At 39.8% G+C, this 19,515-nt stretch overlaps 1 protein-coding gene across 17 annotated transcripts in view; it reads right to left on the bottom strand.

Annotated features, from left to right (window-relative positions):
• The window catches only part of camk2d2 (calcium/calmodulin-dependent protein kinase (CaM kinase) II delta 2), a 51,552-nt gene extending 33,953 nt beyond the window's left edge, over positions 1-17,599 (bottom strand). For 8 of the 17 annotated variants that reach the window (XM_085409974.1, XM_085409983.1, XM_085409982.1 and 5 more), the window contains exons 1-2: positions 16,640-16,779; positions 11,064-11,158 (exon numbers count right to left, since the gene is read on the bottom strand). In XM_085409974.1, coding sequence (XP_085266100.1) covers positions 11,064-11,158; positions 16,640-16,764 — 220 coding nt within the window. In that variant the 5' untranslated portion in view covers positions 16,765-16,779. Of the gene's footprint in view, positions 1-11,063; positions 11,159-14,094; positions 14,519-16,639; positions 16,782-17,477 lie in introns of those variants that run through there. The other 9 variants (XM_085409978.1, XM_085409990.1, XM_085409985.1 and 6 more) reach the window with 4 other exon arrangements.
• Between the last annotated feature and the right edge of the window lie 1,916 nt (positions 17,600-19,515).

Genomic DNA, 19,515 nt, shown 5'->3' with positions numbered 1-19,515 from the left:
GTAAAAAACCAAACAAACAAACAAAACTGATATGTGAAAACACATTTTCTGTTTAAATTAGGTATCATGCATGTTTGGGAAGCTAAAAGGTCACTTGAGTGGTCTTTCATCAAATGTGACTCAGACTCCAGTTTTGCATGGTGACTCTCCAACTTTATCAGTAGCTGATAGGCCAAGTATGAAAAGCAGCACACTGGCTGACCCGTTCTTTCCAAAGTATATATTGCCAGTCATCAGGGGAGCTAATATCAAAATATTTTTGGAAGTGGGTTGAACAGAAAATGGCTCCTAAGCTAAAAAAAGAACCAATACTAGCTAACTCTAGCTTTGTACCAAAAAAAGAGTCATGAATAAGTAGTGATGCAGTTATCGATGATAATATGCCAGTTTATAATGGAAATAACATCCTTAAGACTAATTTCTTATATTTGCAATGATCATTACAAATATCTGGGGAATTTATACATATGTCCTGCCTTACTGGCTAAAAATATTGCTGTTACCAGTATAAAATATGCTAATTCTATATACCAGTCAACAATAACAAATTCTGATAATCAATTAAAAACTTAGGTAATCAATTAAGTAAAAATTCCAAATTTTGTTGGTTATAGCTCTTTGGATGTTTTGAGTGTTGGTCAGAAAAATGAGCAGCTGAAACCATCCTCTGGAAATGCCAATACATATTCAATTAACCCTATTAAACAATCAATAGTTTAACCACCAACGACGACAAACGTTTTCTGAAGTCTTAACGCTGATACAGACGCAAATGTTCAAACCACACACAAATGTACACACACAGACAGCGACACACCGCAACGGGGTCCTGGAATTGCGCTGCTCCATTTAATTAAGAGTTTTAATTAAAAAGATGTAGTGGAGTGAATGTAACATCCTCTGCTGCCAGCGGCTAAGTAGTCCTCTTCCATACCGTTCCCAGGGATCTAATGAAACCATCCAGGATGCTGAGACACCGTCACCCTCTGTTAGTTTGCAATAGAGGAAGAATTAAGAAACTGATAACTCCCTGGCTTTCTCTTCTGAAGAGAAACAAAAGGTGGCTGGTGTCAAGAGATAAAACTGCCCCAAGAGTCTTGTAACATACGGTAATGTCCGCATTTATCTTATACACTGTAATGCAGAGATATACCACACACACATTAGACTGATGTGTAAAAGTGGTTTAATCTGAGCTGCATTTTCTGAAAACACCTCAACAAGGAGAGACTCTCAAAATACTAGTTATAATCACAGACAAAGACCCCATTTTATTGCAGCAATCAAGCCCTACTGTGCTGCACATTCTTTATTTTGATTACAGCTACAGTACTGCGGTAGGAATTGTGTCCTGCAGCTCAGGAGAACTGGCAGCACCAAGGTACCAAAATACACAGTACAAAAGATTCAACTTGAGAATTTAATTTTTGCAACAAGAACAGGAATAATATAACCTGACCTGTTATTTAAGAAACAGAAAAGCCCCATGGAAAAAAATTATACATTTTATAAAATACAAATTAAACAGAAAAGTTGCAGCTCTCCATTTGCAATGCATGTCATATGATCAAGCTTTGTAAGAAATATATTAGTAAATATAAATACATGAATGGGTGTGCAGGTACATATGTGCAATCTGTGTGAACCATGAAATAGCATAAAAAGATTAGTCAACACTTAAAATTCTTTAATACAACTACCAGACCTAATTTATTCTGCATTTCTCTGCAATGCCTCCATTGACTTGACTGAACCATCCAGTTTTCCAGTTTTTATTAGCTAGGGAAGCAATAGTTTTAATGTAGAAGAGAAGCAATTTAATGGAGCTACTTTTTTTCTGGGGGAAAAAACACTGGAATGTCTTTTTTTCTAGTTTTAATTTTGGAACAAAGTGCAACAAGTATCTTGTGGGAAAATTGCATTACAAAGTAAAGAACTCGAGTCACTTGGGGAAAACCAAGCCAGGCCATGCACTGCAGACTCTCCAGTTAGACATGCCAGGAGCAGACTGGAGGCAGATGTTGTAGGAGTGTTTAGCTTATTTTAGAGTTTAGAAATGTGTTAACATAGAATGTAGAACTATTGTAGAGACATTGACACTGCCCTCAATGTAATAAAGGCCTCATTGTGTTGTGAACTTAGGAGTAGATTGTAGGAGACCCCTCCCCCAGTTAATGCTGAGTGGAAATTCCCCAGAGAATGTTTGGGTGGGGGTCTCAACATTTGTAACTGGATAACTGTGGTCTGGAAGGGAGATGGGTTTTATGACCTAGGGAGTCACCTACACCCACAGTGTTTTAACTGTCACGCACACACATCCACACGCACACTCACACACGAGCACTCACATAGACACGTGGGAACGCGCACATGTAGGCATTCATGTGCTTGTGCACATAGACACAGACACAGAGTTTGCAGCACACCGTGGGGGGTTTTATGATAGCGTCGCCCCTACAAAACTGTGTTTCACAGACAAAGGAGTGAAGATTTGGAGAGGGACACACCGGCCTCGTCTTCCCTTCTAGAAGTGCATGCTTAAATGAAGATGAATAAAGATGAATAAAGGTTTTGTGAAATGACTACTGAGTTCCGGTGCCGTCTCTGGATGCCTCGACGAATAAAAGAACCGGGGTAAAACTGATTTCGCAACAATGTCTGGACCACTTGAACTGCCTTTTCAATGTGGAGGAGCAATTCCTCTACTATGAGACCTTCCACTGACTGAACTCCTCACTCTATCTCCAAGAGTGAGCCCAGAGATGTCAAAATCATCACAGCGAAATGCAAATTGTGTCTGGGTGATAAGTATTTCCAGGCTGTGAAGTGCTCCACTTCAAACTGAAAAAGCACCTGCAAGTTAAGCATGGCTTAACACAACACTGCTGATGAGGCCTACTGAAGACAATAACAATGCAGGACCTATAGTTCAGACGCAGTCATGGCTAGCATTTAGTGTGGCTAAAATTGCCACTTCAAAGGAAACTGCTGGTTAAGTGATGTAGTAGATGCTTCTGCTCAACTGTCTATGCAATGAGGCAGTGTCAATACACTCATGACAAATGTACAGTTTTCTATGCCAAAAGTAGAAAATGCATTTGCAACTTTGCAGCTGTGCTAATCCATCTATGAAGTGACATCATTTTGAACTACAATGCACACTTTTACATATTTTATTATGAATTTTGTCTTCTAAGATTGTTTAAATATATTTATGTCTGTGACAATCTAATCAATATTCAATTTGTCAATGTTGAAATCATTTGGTACATGGCCGATGACTAAATGGTCATAAATATGTTCAGTGTCACACAACAGCTCTTTGTAGGAAGTAGGACAGTAACAATATGAACCATACACAGTTTACCTGCAGCAGGAGTTCAGACTAAATATTCTAAGACTCTGAGAAAGTAAGAAAAAAAATTAACATATAAAAGCACAGAGAAAAGGAGGGAGGTAGGCGATGCATTCAAATGTAATCTAATCTGTAACTAAGAATACCCTTGCTTTGTTGCACACATTGTACTGAACATTTTTTTAACCTTAAGTCAAAATTTTGTGATTTTAAAAGAGTGAGAGCTGCATCACTTATTTTTCACTTTCACTGAATGCATACATTGAATTTAATGGACAAAGTTGGTTCACGTTTCACATCTGCAAATCTAGAGCAGACTCTGTGCTGATGACTGCCATCAGTCTAATGTCTATTCATAGTGGTAGGACACATTTGAATAATAAGGTCCATGATACAGTATGTGGCAGACGGCTCTGTAAGAAATTTGGCATAATGCATCAAATTAATTTGATAACTTGATGCATTATTATACAGGAAAAAATATTTTTAAAACTAAGACTTAAAGTGGGATCTACAAACACACATTTGCTGTCCAGTGCTTTGTTAATTTGCCAAACAGCTAAACACTCACAAAAAACAGAAAAAAAGAATATTTTCAATACTGAGTGTATGTCAGGGTGTGAGAGCACAAGCAATATATTTTTAGCCTTTGAGTACCCAGTGAGTCATGTGATCCCCTTCTTCTGACTGATCCCTCCTTCCTTTCCTTCTCTCCTGCGTGCATATCTGTGTATCTTAACCACAGTCCTCTCCCCTTTCTCTCTGTTTTTAGTCCTACAGACCTATTGATTAATTTCTTTTTTTTATTATTATGATTATTTTTGTCAAATGGCTCAGCTGTCTCTTTATTGTCATCTCCTCACATATAGTACAGACTTTCGTCAAACATGTGCCAGGTGAAAGAAGATAGAAGAAGATAAACCACCATCTCTAATTTGCTGGAAATGATTTCCAGATTCACAGCCCATCTCCTTATCACCATGCCATGCTCAAAACAATGCAATGAGCATACTGGGGTATCAATCAATACTTAAAAATTTTCTAAAATTTCTATATCAACAAAGCTGAAAGCACACAACCCCTGATTAGCTTGAGTGCCAAATTCTGTATTTTTTAAAGATACCAACCAATTGCATTGGTATTAATGAGTACCAATTCTCACTAAATCAATTGGTTTCAAATTTCAAAACATCTGAGTTAGAGGAAGAAAGACAGCGAGACAGTGTGATGTCACTCCTACAACATTTTCAAGTACAATGATGGTGGTGTCAGCAAGGAGACAAAAGTAATCTCAGGGGTGGTTACACTTTTCAAAATGCAATGCAGACGACAGACTCTGCAACATAGCATTTTTGTACTGGCTACAGTAACACTTCTTTTGAAATCACCATGCTGTGCACATTTAAAGAACACGTTTTGTGAGATTGTATGTCTGAAAAAATAGTATGTAATCACAACCAATAATAGTATAACGTTACTATTTAGTACAGTCGTTCACAAACAGTGTCACATGACAGACATTGTCAGTGACCAAGGCAGTGTGCAAATGGTTATAGATACATAACAAAATATATCAACTGGGAAGTATGGACTTATTTTGTAATATATAATTTATTGTTTTAAAACAAGAATATGATAATTGAGTATCATAACATTTAATGTTTGCAATTTAACTATTAGCAGTTAATTGATAGCACCATTAGCTGTCTGTTAAGTTATGATTAAGGCAGCGGCTAATTGCTATGACTAATAATAAATTAATAACATTAACATGGAGAAATAGGCATCAAAGATTATCAATCCTGCCAGTATGTAGCCTTAATACAGGCTCCTGGTAATTTAACAGGATCACATTCTCTTTTGTCTAAAAACTGTCATGTTTCTCTGAAAGTACCAGAACGAAGGTGAGAAAAGTCTGCACCAAGTAGAAACAAAGGCAGTCTACCTTTCCAACTCTGTTTGATCAGCAATGACAATACTTTGGGGTTTTTTGCACTACCTAAAAGAATCTTAAATTTGTTTGTTTGTATTATGCTAATCTATATATTTTTTAACCAACTTTTAGTTTAATTTTTTTTGTCATTTTTCCTCTGTGATATCAAAACTGGCATTGAATATTAAGTATTTACTTGGATATCAGTATCGACAACCCAAGAGCACATCTTTTAAAAATTAAAAGTACAAACCAACACAACTAGGCAAGCTTTTAGCTATGAGAAATACAGAATGCACAAACACACACTTAAATACTGACTGACCATCTTCTCTATCTCACTCTGATTTTCTGTCTCTCTCCCTCTGCTTCCTTTCCTTTTCTTCCATTCTGTTTCTCCACTCTTATTCACTAACTCATCTGCTGCTCTAAATCAAATGCTGCATAATCAGGACTGCAGATTTTAGGAATCTGGCTGGTTCAATAGGCCCACCACATGTGTGCCTACTTAACTAGAAGCAGCAAAGGGCTAGGGCTTATCGCGGAAAGAGGGTAAGTCCATATTTGACACGCCAGCATGCAGAGTATATAAACCTCTATATTAACACACATAAGAAAGAGGAAGGGCAAGTACGTATGCACTTCGAGACCCACATGCACAAGTGGTGAGATAATTCTTTGCAGTATTTTTGGAAAATCTGTCCACGCAAGTGTCAAGACACTGATCCGTCTCCCAAGGTGTCTATTACAAACACTACACTCAGCAACGTGCAAAAGACTGTTAGGATATGGAGGAGAAGATAGAGATATGCTGCAATAGATAGATGGATTGACAGATAGAGCACATACTAACCTTCTTAGTTACTATTCAGTCAGTACTCACACATTTAAATATTACATTTTGGGTAAGAATTCGATGAGCATTTTAATTTAAGACTTTAAGAACTGAGAAATAACTGAGTATAACACTAAACATTTAATGTGCACTGTGTAACATATAATATACAGTGGGGCAAAAAAGTATTTAGTCAGCCACCGATTGTGCAAGTTCCCCCACCTAAAATGATGACAGAGGTCAGTAATTTGCACCAGAGGTACACTTCAACTGTGAGAGACAGAATGTGAAAAAAAAAAATCCATGAATCCACATGGTAGGATTTGTAAAGAATTTATTCGTAAATCAGGGTGGAAAATAAGTATTTGGTCAATAACAAAAATACAACTCAATACTTTGTAACATAACCTTTGTTGGCAATAACAGAGGTCAAACGTTTACTATAGGTCTTTACCAGGTTTGCACACACAGTAGCTGGTATTTTGGCCCATTCCTCCATGCAGATCTTCTCGAGAGCAGTGATGTTTTGGGGCTGTCGCCGAGCAACACGGACTTTCAACTCCCGCCACAGATTTTCTATGGGGTTGAGGTCTGGAGACTGGCTAGGCCACTCCAGGACTTTCAAATGCTTCTTACGGAGCCACTCCTTTGTTGCCCGGGCGGTGTGTTTTGGATCATTGTCATGTTGGAAGACCCAGCCTCGTTTCATCTTCAAAGTTCTCACTGATGGAAGGAGGTTTTGGCTCAAAATCTCACGATACATGGCCCCATTCATTCTGTCCTTAACACGGATCAGTCGTCCTGTCCCCTTGGCAGAAAAACAGCCCCATAGCATGATGTTTCCACCCCCATGCTTCACAGTAGGTATGGTGTTCTTGGGATGCAACTCAGTATTCTTCTTCCTCCAAACACGACGAGTTGAGTTTATACCAAAAAGTTCTACTTTGGTTTCATCTGACCACATGACATTCTCCCAATCCTCTGCTGTATCATCCATGTGCTCTCTGGCAAACTTCAGACGGGCCTGGACATGCACTGGCTTCAGCAGCGGTACACGTCTGGCACTGCGGGATTTGATTCCCTGCCGTTGTAGTGTGTTACTGATGGTGACCTTTGTTACTTTGGTCCCAGCTCTCTGCAGGTCATTCACCAGGTCCCCCCGTGTGGTTCTGGGATCTTTGCTCACCGTTCTCATGATCATTTTGACCCCACGGGATGAGATCTTGCGTGGAGCCCCAGATCGAGGGAGATTATCAGTGGTCTTGTATGTCTTCCATTTTCTGATGATTGCTCCCACAGTTGATTTTTTCACACCAAGCTGCTTGCCTATTGTAGATTCACTCTTCCCAGTCTGGTGCAGGTCTACAATACTTTTCCTGGTGTCCTTCGAAAGCTCTTTGGTCTTGGCCATGGCGGAGTTTGGAGTCTGACGGTTTGAGGCTGTGGACAGGTGTCTTTTATACAGATGATGAGTTCAAACAGGTGCCATTCATACAGGTAACGAGTGGGGGACAGAAAAGCTTCTTACAGAAGACGTTACAGGTCTGTGAGAGCCAGAGATTTTCCTTGTTTGAGGTGACCAAATACTTATTTTCCACCCTAATTTACGAATAAATTCTTTACAAATCCTACCATGTGAATTCATGGATTTTTTTTTCACATTCTGTCTCTCACAGTTGAAGTGTACCTCTGGTGCAAATTACTGACCTCTGTCATCATTTTAAGTGGGGGAACTTGCACAATCGGTGGCTGACTAAATACTTTTTTGCCCCACTGTACATTTTATGGAAATGAACAGCACCAGTAAATGCATAATGAAAAATGTAGCAACAACAATCCAGGAGACTGTCTATCTAATATTGAGCATATTCTATCTGAGTGAGCACCTATGTGGCTAGTTTTGGCATGTTTCAAATGGCAATATGTAGATCAACTTGTTATTATGATATTTCAAGGAAATCAGGTTGGTTGAGTCATTTGCTTACAGTTGAGTTACACAACACCAGGTGCTAGTGTTTTTTTCTTTTACTTTTTTTTTGGTTGGTCGGTTTTTAGGTAGTATAGCATCATCAGAGGGCATCTTGCTCTCAGACATGCCCGGGGTTGTCTCATTCTTGTGCGCACTAGGGAATGCAAATGCATGGGGTTGCTCTAGCAGTGATATTACAATATGACAGTCTTACATCATGTATGAGATACAAACTGGTATGGTTTTAAGTCACTGAATGTGAAGAGAAGTGATTGTCTGTAGTGTTTGCATGTCATCTGGAAATGATACAATTCTTGGATTTCCTTTGAAATTACTATCTAATAACAGTAGGCACCAATTTTAAATGTTATATATTGACAGCATGATATGGCAGCAAAACTGTCATTAAAAATTATGTGTCAATACTGTTTTGTGTTGCCTGTCTGCTACCTGCCTTTATGTAAACCAACAACATCCTGCACCTTTCCGTACGCCTTCCTGGTCGAAGAAGTGTAAAATATAACTTCTGTAGTCATCATCAAAGTATTTACTATTAGCTAACGATGACAAGTGGTTTGACTTGCGGGCAAATGTTATAGAACTATTCCTTTAGTAAAAGGTAGTAGCAAACACTAAACACCTCACGAGACATAAAACACAATTATTGTCATACAATCAACAAACAACCAAAAGAAAAAGCGCATATTCCCCAGAAATTGTTCCCCATCGCGTTTTATGGAACAATATTATTTTTGCAGATGGTTAAGTCTCAGCTCATTTTCAATACTTCATTCTCTATTTAATCTAATGTAATGATTCATAGTATATAAAATCACATTTTTGTAGTGTGGTTGTGAATAAGGACCACAAATCTTCAAATAAACGTTTTTTAATGAGCTCAGGAACACAGTATATCAAATATATATTTATTTTTTAAATGACAGCTGTCTGCACTGTCTGACATGGTAAACCGTCAATATCTACTGAGGGATTCAAAATATTAATTAAAAATGCAAAACAGCTGATTAAAGTTTATTCTGTCAACCCTGTGAGTTCACATACATGTTATTCTGAAAGAGCTGCTGGGTTCTTAATTTGTTAAACTTGTTTTATTAAACCAGAGATGGCAACAGCTGATGTCCTCTGTCCATTATCAAGGCTTTCTGCAAAAGAAGTTATGAAAAACTTTTTTCACACTACACTATAACTCCTTACACCTTGCATGTTTGCAAAGGTGGTTATGTAAGGAAAACTTGTACTTGTTCTGATTCTGTAGGCGCAAGCAACCAGAAAAAGCTGCTGGGCCCTTAAATGACGATCTCAGGCTATTGTTAACAGAACAAGACCATGTCTTCAAAACACTGGCCCTGTACAGATTTTAGTAGCATTGTAGTGAAGTGGGCTTAATCCTGCTTCCAGAGACAATAGCAAACTGTGGCCACAAGATGGCAGTAATAGAGAGGACAGATGCAAATGGGCATGAAAATAAAAAAGAACTCAAAATAAATATATAAACATGTCCTTTTTAAGATTTCATTAGACAACTGCTACTTCCCTTGCTTGCTTAGTAAGTGATATGGATATGGTGACACAGACAGAATGAAAGTTACCATGGTGTCACTGGTCCACTGGTTTCTTTAGTCCCGTTTTGAAATCTTGAGATGAGTGTTTTCACTGTCACCATCTTAGCTTAAGAAAACTAGATGTAACAAGCAAGAGCGGGACTTACTACATAAGTCATCTGCCAGTGACCATACTACAGATAATCCTGCATTTTGAAACACAGTATGACCAAGATTTACAAAAGTGTTTACAGAGGTTAAATCAGAAAACTGTTTACACAGGTTTATATGTGTTATGGGTAGACACCAAGATACATCTATCTTAAATTTGAGGCAGCCCCCAATGAGAGTGCAGGATATCACTGATTGGCATATCACATGACAGTAAATACATCATTGGGGCACCTAGGCAACCGTATCTGGAAAGTCTGAAAGTAACTAGCTGTCAGCTCCAAAGTGTGTCCAACAAGCAGTTTACTTCCAGTGAGTTGCTTTTATCCTTCAACAACCAATCAAAACTTAGTGCCTCTTCTGATTTACTTAGGGGTGGTCCTAAGCAACAGACCACACATTTGATTCATCACAGTCAAAATATACACAAATATAACATGTGCACTCCAGTCAGTTTAATTTCAAGTAAATTATTGCAAACTAAATTGTAGTTTGGAAAGAATGGTTCACATATACATAAATCTGACATTTTCTGTAGTAGACAGCAGTCACTGATTATCACAAACAAGCACACTGCAACAAAATCTATTGGCTGAAGAAATGGAACTGTAAAAGCACAACACATCACTGGATAGTAATCACAGATAGACTCTTAATGGCTCCTGGGTCACATATGTGGCTGCGCATGCATACGTTTGTGAGCGTGTATGTTTGCATCCCAAGCCTGAGGCAACCAGGCCAGCAGCTACAATTACAGTGATGGATATGAAAGAACTGGGTCGGCTTCACAAGAGATCTGCCCCTGGGACAACAAGACCAGCCAGAGCCCTGAATCAATAAGGAACACACTCACACGGACGCACATACGTACACACAAGGTTGTATGGGACAAACATTTGCATAGAAACTAGAGGACAAATATGAAAGCCATAAAAGGAGGGAGAACTGTACATCACAAAAAGTGCAACAGAACAATTACAGCATGACACATCACTTGACACGTATTCAGTTGTTTTTTTCTACAAACATAGAAAACATAACTATCCAAAATGCAGATGAGTCTCTTCCCTTCTGTGTGACTGTCTGTCAGTCACTCACTGAGTTTAATCAGATGCACACAAACATGTGTCCTAAAGCCTGTTTCAGAGTGAGCAATGCTCAGCTCATAGGTCAGTAACACTCAGGGAATGTTTCAGCTTGTGTTGTTGTATGTGCTTGAAAATGTTTGTGGTTCCTACCTCTGGCAGATAGCTTCTTAGTGTTGATGATTTTGGCAGCATACTCCTGACCAGATGAGATCTTTACGCACCTCCTGACCACAGAGAAGGCGCCCCTAAAATGGACATGCACACAAAAATACTTAGGGTTTTTATTCTCAACAGGTAAAAATAAGAGATATAATCCATACCAGTCAACATACAACAAAACAAGTTCAGAAAAATTGAGCTTAATTTTAAAAGACTAGCTTGAGTGAGCCTATGAATGTCAGCCAGATACCCTGAAAAAGGCTGCAAATATATCTGACTGAAATAATCTTGCTTTATTAAAAATCCAGCTGACGTTATAGTTAAGTTAATTAAACAATAGTGAAATTTCAATGTAAATTAGTTAGTAGTACTAAGTCTAGGTGCAGCAGTAACTCACTCTCACACACCACACCTGCAGTACACGTTCCCTAAACCGTCACACCCGTTAGCACCTGCAGACATGCCAACTAGCCTTCTTTTGTTTCAGTCACGTGCTGCTCTGGAGTTTCAGGCACATGTATGAAGATCAAAAAACTAGGTCAGCTATATTTGAAGGAGAGGAGCAGAGTGCTGCATCTCTCATCTGTAAATGCAGCCAAGGAGTGGTCCACCTGCCTCAGATCTGCTCAGCACTGCAGCCATGCCTGCGGCTTTGCTACTCAAGCTTTTTCTCTGTCTATCTATGCTTTTTCTTAACAATAAAATGTTCTCCTTCGTACCAAACCTCCTGTCTAATTCCATATAACATCAGAGACGTCAGTAAGAGTCAGTAAGAAGTAAGTAAGTATTGCCAAGATGATGCTGAGAATAGCCATTATCTCAAAAGAACTCTGGCCTTTCACTTAATTTAGTGCTAATTGTACATCATGTGATTTGATGAAATCAGTTTTACAAGAAAGAGCTGACTCTTGTCTTTGGTGTGTTTAATGACTGGCTGTTGAGTATATAGTGATGTGTACCATAAACATGTTATCTAACATCCTCTTGAGAGCGCAGCCTGCCACTAAAGCTTACCTCTAATTTATAGGGATTTGTTGAAGGAAATTATCATAGCATGACATGTTACATAAGAATTTTAGTTGACTGTCCAGTATGGTTAAGTCGCGTGGCACTATTGCACGCATATGTCAAGTGCATCTATACAGTCCTGCGGGACAAAATATACAGTAGCTGCAGAGTGAAACTGCCTGCAGTTACTAAATTCAGAGAAAATAAAAGGCAATAGCAGAAATGCGGTTCTGGGTTAAACACTGAACACTTTCCCATGATATTTTGGGTTCTTCAAAATATATAGTTCCAAATATAAATGTAATATACTGTTGGTCTCTGGTATGGACCATCTTATTGTGTAACTATGTAAAAATGCTTAACAAAGATGAAAATTGTCTTGGTGAAGAAATGCTCAGATAGGAGTTTCTATGTCACTGAAGTTCACAGAAGATAGTAAACGGATATAAGAGTTCTACCATCAATGACAGGACAGTGCTTTTGATTTAAAATGTATTTTTGTTATTGAACTGAAATGTTTATATGTATCATTCCAATCACAACGCACTTTTTTGCAAATGACGTCACCATTTTTTATATTAAATTTTTTTTTTCTTTACCTGAAAATCGATGTAAATCCAATTCATGGGTGTAAAATAACAGACTGTTATACTTTATATGCAGCTTAAAACTAACAGACATTAAAGCAAACTTAAATCCTTTCTGTGATGGCTTACACAGCAAAAGATGCTTGAACAGGAAGGGGATATACATACTTTTTTTTTTTTATGCAGTCCAATAGATAAACTGTGACAGGCACGTGTGGTCCTTTAACAGCCAAATCTGAGTTGTTGTGGGGTTTTTTTGCCATATTCCCTTTACTAACTTGTCTAATGGAACGCTATCATTGTATTGTAAACAGACAGTAGAGAGATGTCTAATGCCTGTGTGGGTGAAACTGTGCTTAAAGTATCAGTGAATTAAATGGTAATATGAAAGCAATACGGGTGCATTATTAATGCCAGATGGTGTAAGATGAATACTGCAGAGGATCATAATTGAAGGGAGCTGTGGCTTCGGTGGAGACTTGAAATCCAGGTTTCCTTTCAGTGATCAACTCTTCCAGTAAAAATACTCGGTGAGAGCTACTGGGAGGACATTCTTATACAGTTTTTGCTGTCAGTAAAATTCAACGCTGGTTTCAGACATCTTGAACTGTGTACACTGACTACTGGGTGCCGACCAGACTGCAGGTCAGTCAGCTGCATGACCACAAACATACACACACATATATTTTCATATAAACCAAGCCAGCCACCTTAAAAACATATACATATGTGTGCACAGGTATGCAGGTACGTGGATCTTTCTTTCACACCTCTCACTCTCTCTCAATGGTGAGGAATTCCCTGCCTGGGTCTAAGAGTGATCACGGTTCGGTTGCTTGGCTGTGGAGTGTGTCATCTCCATCTCGCCTACATGGTCTGCTGTCGCATTACTGAGTGTGTATTTCTGTCACGAGGGAAGAGGAGGAGGAGGAGGAGGAGGAGGGCTTTGGAATGGGGGGGTCGAGGCAGAAAGGGAGGGGTGTTTTAGCAAATCTCAGGCTTTCACCCACAGTAATGCATCTTTCCCTGGTTTCGCTTTTCAAAGAAAAAAAAAGGTCCTCGCCCTGCTGTGGAACCTCTAAGGTCGAGGCATCAAAGACTGCACAGGATAGAGGCAGATGACGACACGCTCCATACGCGTCTTCTTTCGTAAGCACAAAACGTAAGCAGGGCTTCAGATGTTGGATTAAAACAAATAGGATCCCATCGCACAGGCCTGCATGATATACATCAGAGTGTTTTACCCCTCTGCATCAGGCTTCATCGCCGCACTTATCAGCAGCGCGCACAAGCACACTCACAAAAACACACTCAGCCTGAAATCCGCGTCCCTAAACCAAGGCGGCCTATTACATAACAAGCTGACATTTCAAAAGGGATGATGCCAGATGATTGAAACAAAAAGGAAGAAGAACGCGTTTCCTTACTTCCCCAGCTCCTCGAACAGCTGATATTCGTCAGTGAATCTCGTGCAGATCGTTAACGCCATCCTGAAGGAGGTGCCAAGGACTGTGCGGAGACGCGGATAAGGTGCACTCACAAACTGTATATACCACACACAGTCAGCACCGCCCGGTTTTGTTCTGAACCTGCAAACCAAACGAAGGGACTCATGCAGAGCTAAAGCGCATCGACAAGAGCTTTAGTGGAATGATTTCTGCGGCAGAAACGCAGCCTGCTAGAGCGTACTCAATCTGGAGGCGTTATCGTCAGCCGGTCCTTTATTTTCTTCACATCCAGCGGCTTGTTACAGCTCGTGGACGCAGCATGTTGTGTGTATGTCGGTTATCTCCTGTGTGTCCTGTGCTGTAAGTGTTGTCTTTCTGCACGCATCGTACGCCGCACTACCGCACCTACCCCCGGCTGTGCGCTCAGTCCCGCCCCTTTGCCTGCATCCTCACGCAAGCCACTGGCAAACAAAAATAACAACATTAATAAATGTAACGTTGTAAATATTAACAGCATTTGGATGCACGAGTATTTTTGGCGTGTCTGCAAAACCTTTCTGAAATTAAAAAATCGCGCAAATGAAATGTAAGGTCATACATAAGCTAGAAACTGAATCATCCCTTCTTCTGTTTTATTTACATTCTTGATTTATTGATGATTAATTGTGAAGCATCAGTGGCAAAACAGTTGTGACAGTGCTGGCAGATTATAGGAAAGTGAAGCTGATGGTTGGTTGGCATTTTGTTTCTATTTACTAGAGATGGCACGATACCACTTTTTTATGTCCGATACCGATACCGATATCATAAATTTGGATATCTGCCGATACCGATATGAATCCGATATAGTGTTTTTTAATCAACAAAACTGTTTTTTAAAATATCTTGCTGCATTTTGCAAGTCTGCAAGTTCATACTCAAGTTTAAAACAACAACTACACTAAAGCTATTCTGTTATACCTGTATACAAAAAAAATATTTCATAGTTCAGCAATACTGATCAATCTAATAAACTTAGACCTACACCATCCTCCCTATTTCTAGTGTGGTTCCCCAGCTGCACCAAGGCTGATCAGCAAGCACTCCAGCGGGTGGTGAAAGAAGCTGGCAGAATTATTGGAACAAGTCTGCCAGAGATCAGTAATATCTTCCCCACTCGCTGTCTGAGGAGGGTGCACAGTATCCTGTGGGACCAACATCACCCTGCGCGCCACCTTTTCCATCTGCTGCCCTCAGGGAGAAGGTACAGGTCTATACAGGCCAGAACATCCAGACTGGCCAACAGCCTGTATCCACAGGCTGTGAGGCTCCTGAACTCTCTGCCCCCCTCTCACGGACAATAACCATATCCAACTTCTTAATAGCAATGAACTGGTCTGCATTGGTGCATCATATCTTTATTCTCTTCCCCCTCCTGCCCCCCCCCCCTCTTTCTTAAATAGATAACTATCATATCTGATATCATATCTCACAGTACAATAATATTGAATGGGTTGCATTGTTGTATTTTGTCATGTTTCTCAGGTCTTTGTCTGAATTTCTACGAACATTATTGCTAAGGATTGTCTTATTGCATTGGAGTCACACTGGGTTAAATATGTACACTTGGGTTTTAAGGGGTATTTATTATTTTCTTCTTTTTTTGGGGTTGTATGGAAGCCCCAAACGCAATTTCATTGTTCTTGACAATGACAATAAATAAATAAATACTAAATACTAAAATACTAATTCTGGTATTTTAAAGAGTACTTAGCGTAAATATTAAGCAACCTAACTAATAGGGTTCCAACTCCCAGCAACAACAAAAATAAATAAATAAAAAATAGGGAACCACCCCTCACGCGCCACCTCATGATGCTTAATCGACGTAATCAACCTTAATTTGATGCAGTGTGAAAAAAAATGCACAGAAATCAATTATTTTTCAAGAAATATTAAATAGATTCAACATCTTTCTTCAACAAAATTGCAGACTGCACAGATGGTACCTTCCCAAAGGAAAAAGTACTATAGCTTACTAGGGTATATATATTAGACTTAATAGTCACTATATACAGTAATTGACTTCTATTCATTTTACATCAAATTAAAACTTTGTGTGTCAGATAATTATTTATTAAAAGCTAGACATTTTAAATGAGAATAAGAAAGAAAAGTATGTCTTTGTGCCCCCTTTTCCCAGTTAATGCCCTATCGGCCCCCCTGGCTAAACTTTGCTAGATCCGCCCCTGCACAGTTACCAGCGTCAGCTACGTAGAAAAAGATCCTGGTGTAGAAAGTAATATTAAATAAATTCTAACAACAGCTTATCAAGCTTAAACGTGCTGCTGTTGTTCAGCCGCTGGTTTCCTCTTTCTGGTGCAAAGTGGGCCAAAAACAAACCAGAGAGACGGACTCACGACAGAAAAGCCGATCAGCTGATCATTAAGCAGTTTCAGATTGAAGTAGCAGCCGGAGAGCGAGAGGCAGTCGCTCGTTAAGCTTAACGCAGGAATGCTTTACAAACATTCAGAGATGGACTTACACACTTGCTTTACTTCTCTCGGGGATAACTTTGTCGGAGATGAAATGCCGGGTTGCTAGCGAAGCTCCACATGCTATCCAGACCACAGGTCCCGCATGCCACAGCCGCTCTATCACGTGATGCATACTGCTCCGACATGCTAACGTTCTGAGGTGAGTTACGGCGTGTTGCAAGTTTTGTGAGGTGCTTTCGTGATATTTAATGGATCGGATTACATTTTTTATTTTTCTCCGATATCCGATCCAGTCATTTAGGTCAGTATCGGACCGATACGTAATATCGGATCGGTCCATCTCTACTATTTACATCCCACACAAGCCCTGCATAGGCATACAGAGCTAGAGGGTTCTGCACAGTATCACAGCTGATCCTAGGACTGCACTCTTCGATTCAGATATTGTAAGTGGAATTTGCTGAAGTCACTGTCTTAGTATGGGGGGCATCAAGTAGCAAAAACAATCCTGATAGATGCACATGCTGTGATTTAAGATAAGCAACAGCCTTCTAGTATTAAACAGACACAAACAAATCATACAACTAACCAGAAGGAAGCTTTCTGTGTTTACTCTGCACAGATGCTATTTATAGGGCTGCTAACATGCTACTAGCTGCTAGCAGCCTTGACGGTACATGGGGGAAAGATGGCAGAGCTAATGCAATATAATGATTTATTTAACCACAGAGGTAACTAGGCAAACAAATCCAGAAATTCACTGAATTTAGATCTTTGGCGTGTTTATTGAGATGGTAATAAACACACCAAAAGGTCTAAATTCAGTTAGATAAGGCAAAGAACCAAACAGGTGGAAGTTCCACCTTCAGTTTTTTGGGTACTCACATCTCCACCAACCTCATCTGGACCCAGAACACCAGGTAAAGAAAGCCCTGCAGCGTTTGCACTTCCTCTGTGCCTTGAGGAAGAATAACCTGGACCAGAAGCTGCTGCTACCCAAAAGAGTCATTGGCTGCACCTCCCAGAAGCTGCTGTTTCAGGAAAACCAGGGTCATCACAGGTGACCCCGTGCATCCCACGCAACAGCTGTTTGACCTGCTGCCCTCTGGATGGCGCCTAAGGTCAATCAGGTCCCAATCCTCAACACTGGCAAACAGCTTCTTCCCTTGGACCACTCATAATGTCAGGAAAGACTATCCCCCCACACCCCACCCCTGGCCACCCACTCACTAATCTGAGCCATGATCTGAGTAACCCTCATCACTCAGGTCACTCACACACAGACTCAGACCGAGTCCATTACACTACTTTCAAGTACTTTGTAAACTATCCTCTAATGCCTTTCTGCTGTGTGGCTTCCTCTTGTTTTGTATATATATTCCTCTTTTTTACATATTCTTGCTGTCTTGTTATTTATATGTTTTCTTTCCATGCACAGTTGGTGTAGAGCACTCAAAATTTTGTTGTACATCAGTGAAAATGTTAGACCTTTATCTTTAATAGTTTTAAGATAATCGCGTTCAAACATAGCCTGACATTTCAATGTTTGAAAAAGAGACCTGAAAGTGGGTTGTTATCTTTAAAAAATCATGAAAAGTATTTGATATATGAAACTAAAATTTTACAGTACTCATTATGTATGTTCACATTTTGATTCAACCATTCCTTCTCACTTATCCAACTCATATTCACTACCTTTCCAAAGTATATGCTAACACAAAGTATGAAGGAGCCAAGGATTGTACTATCTCCTAAGAGATAGCCTATCCCAACACTGAAACTGGAAAAACTAATATACGGATTGTTTTCAATGCTTCGAATGAAATTCTTTGCAGTCTCTTTTTGCCTGAAGCCTAGAACAGATGGATATCTCCAGATGTTTTGTTTCATTCCGTGAGATGCTCTGCTAGGCCTGGCCTTTGCTGCAGCCACTTTTAGCTGCAGCTTCTTTGTTAGTCTCTCTGGCTTTGTATGTAATAACCAAAAGCATCCATTTTATTTGTATTCTGCCAGGTTTCAGGCCTTTTGGTGTCACTGAGGTGACCAGTACTTTCCTTCTTTAAAAGAATGTATTGATTTGGCCACCCCTTTTCCTTTTTTCAGCCTGTTATTGGCCCTTCACTTCCATCCACATCTGTTTTGCTCTTATTGAGAATTCTAGTGAAAAATACCACGTGTTAGTTCAACACTTGGAATCAACTTCACTTCTTTGGAATTGGCTACATGGCTATGGGAAATATGCACTTTGTTTGATTAAAAATTGAATTAAAAAATAAAATAAAATAAGAAATCAGGGCTGATTAGGAAGTGTTATGCACGGGGCGATCATGGCTCAAGAGTTGGGAGTTCACCTTGTAATCGGAAGGTTTCCAGTCTCGGTCGTTGTGTCCTTGGGCAAGACACTTCACCCGCTGCCTACTGGTGGTGGTCAGAGGGCCCAGTGGCGCGAGTGTCCGGCAGCCTCGCCTCTGTCAGTGCGCCCCAGGGTGGCTGTGGCTACAATGTAGCCATCACCAGTGTGTGTGAATGGGTGGATGACTGGATGTGTAAAGTGCTTTGGGGTCCTTAAGGACTAATAAAGCGCTATACAAATACAGGCCATTTACCATGCAGGCCAGCAGAGATTAGAAACCAGGAGGGGCTGATGAAAAATGGGAACTTCTGGGTCAGTGAGATAATAACAACAGGAAGAAAAATCCAAGGACATGTGTTCAGTAGAAAGGCAAAGATAAAAGCAAGAATGTGGTTTGGCAAAAGTGAGCATGCCCTGAAAAGCAGATTATAACACATATACCTGTGAAGTCAATTAACTTTTGAGGTAATTTTGTCTTGTGACCCCAACAAAAAAAAATTGTATCGGTGGATCTCCTTGTCACATTTCAGATGACAGATGGCCTCATGACATTCTCATCAATAATAGATG

Source organism: Rhamphochromis longiceps, linkage group LG6, assembly GCF_057381845.1.
Source record: "Rhamphochromis longiceps isolate RC_006_pf linkage group LG6, R_longiceps_female_GT1.1, whole genome shotgun sequence".
Classification (NCBI taxonomy): domain Eukaryota; kingdom Metazoa; phylum Chordata; class Actinopteri; order Cichliformes; family Cichlidae; genus Rhamphochromis; species Rhamphochromis longiceps.
The sequence above is the reverse complement of the archived record's forward strand: the minus strand, read 5'-3'. Positions and strand labels throughout refer to the sequence as shown.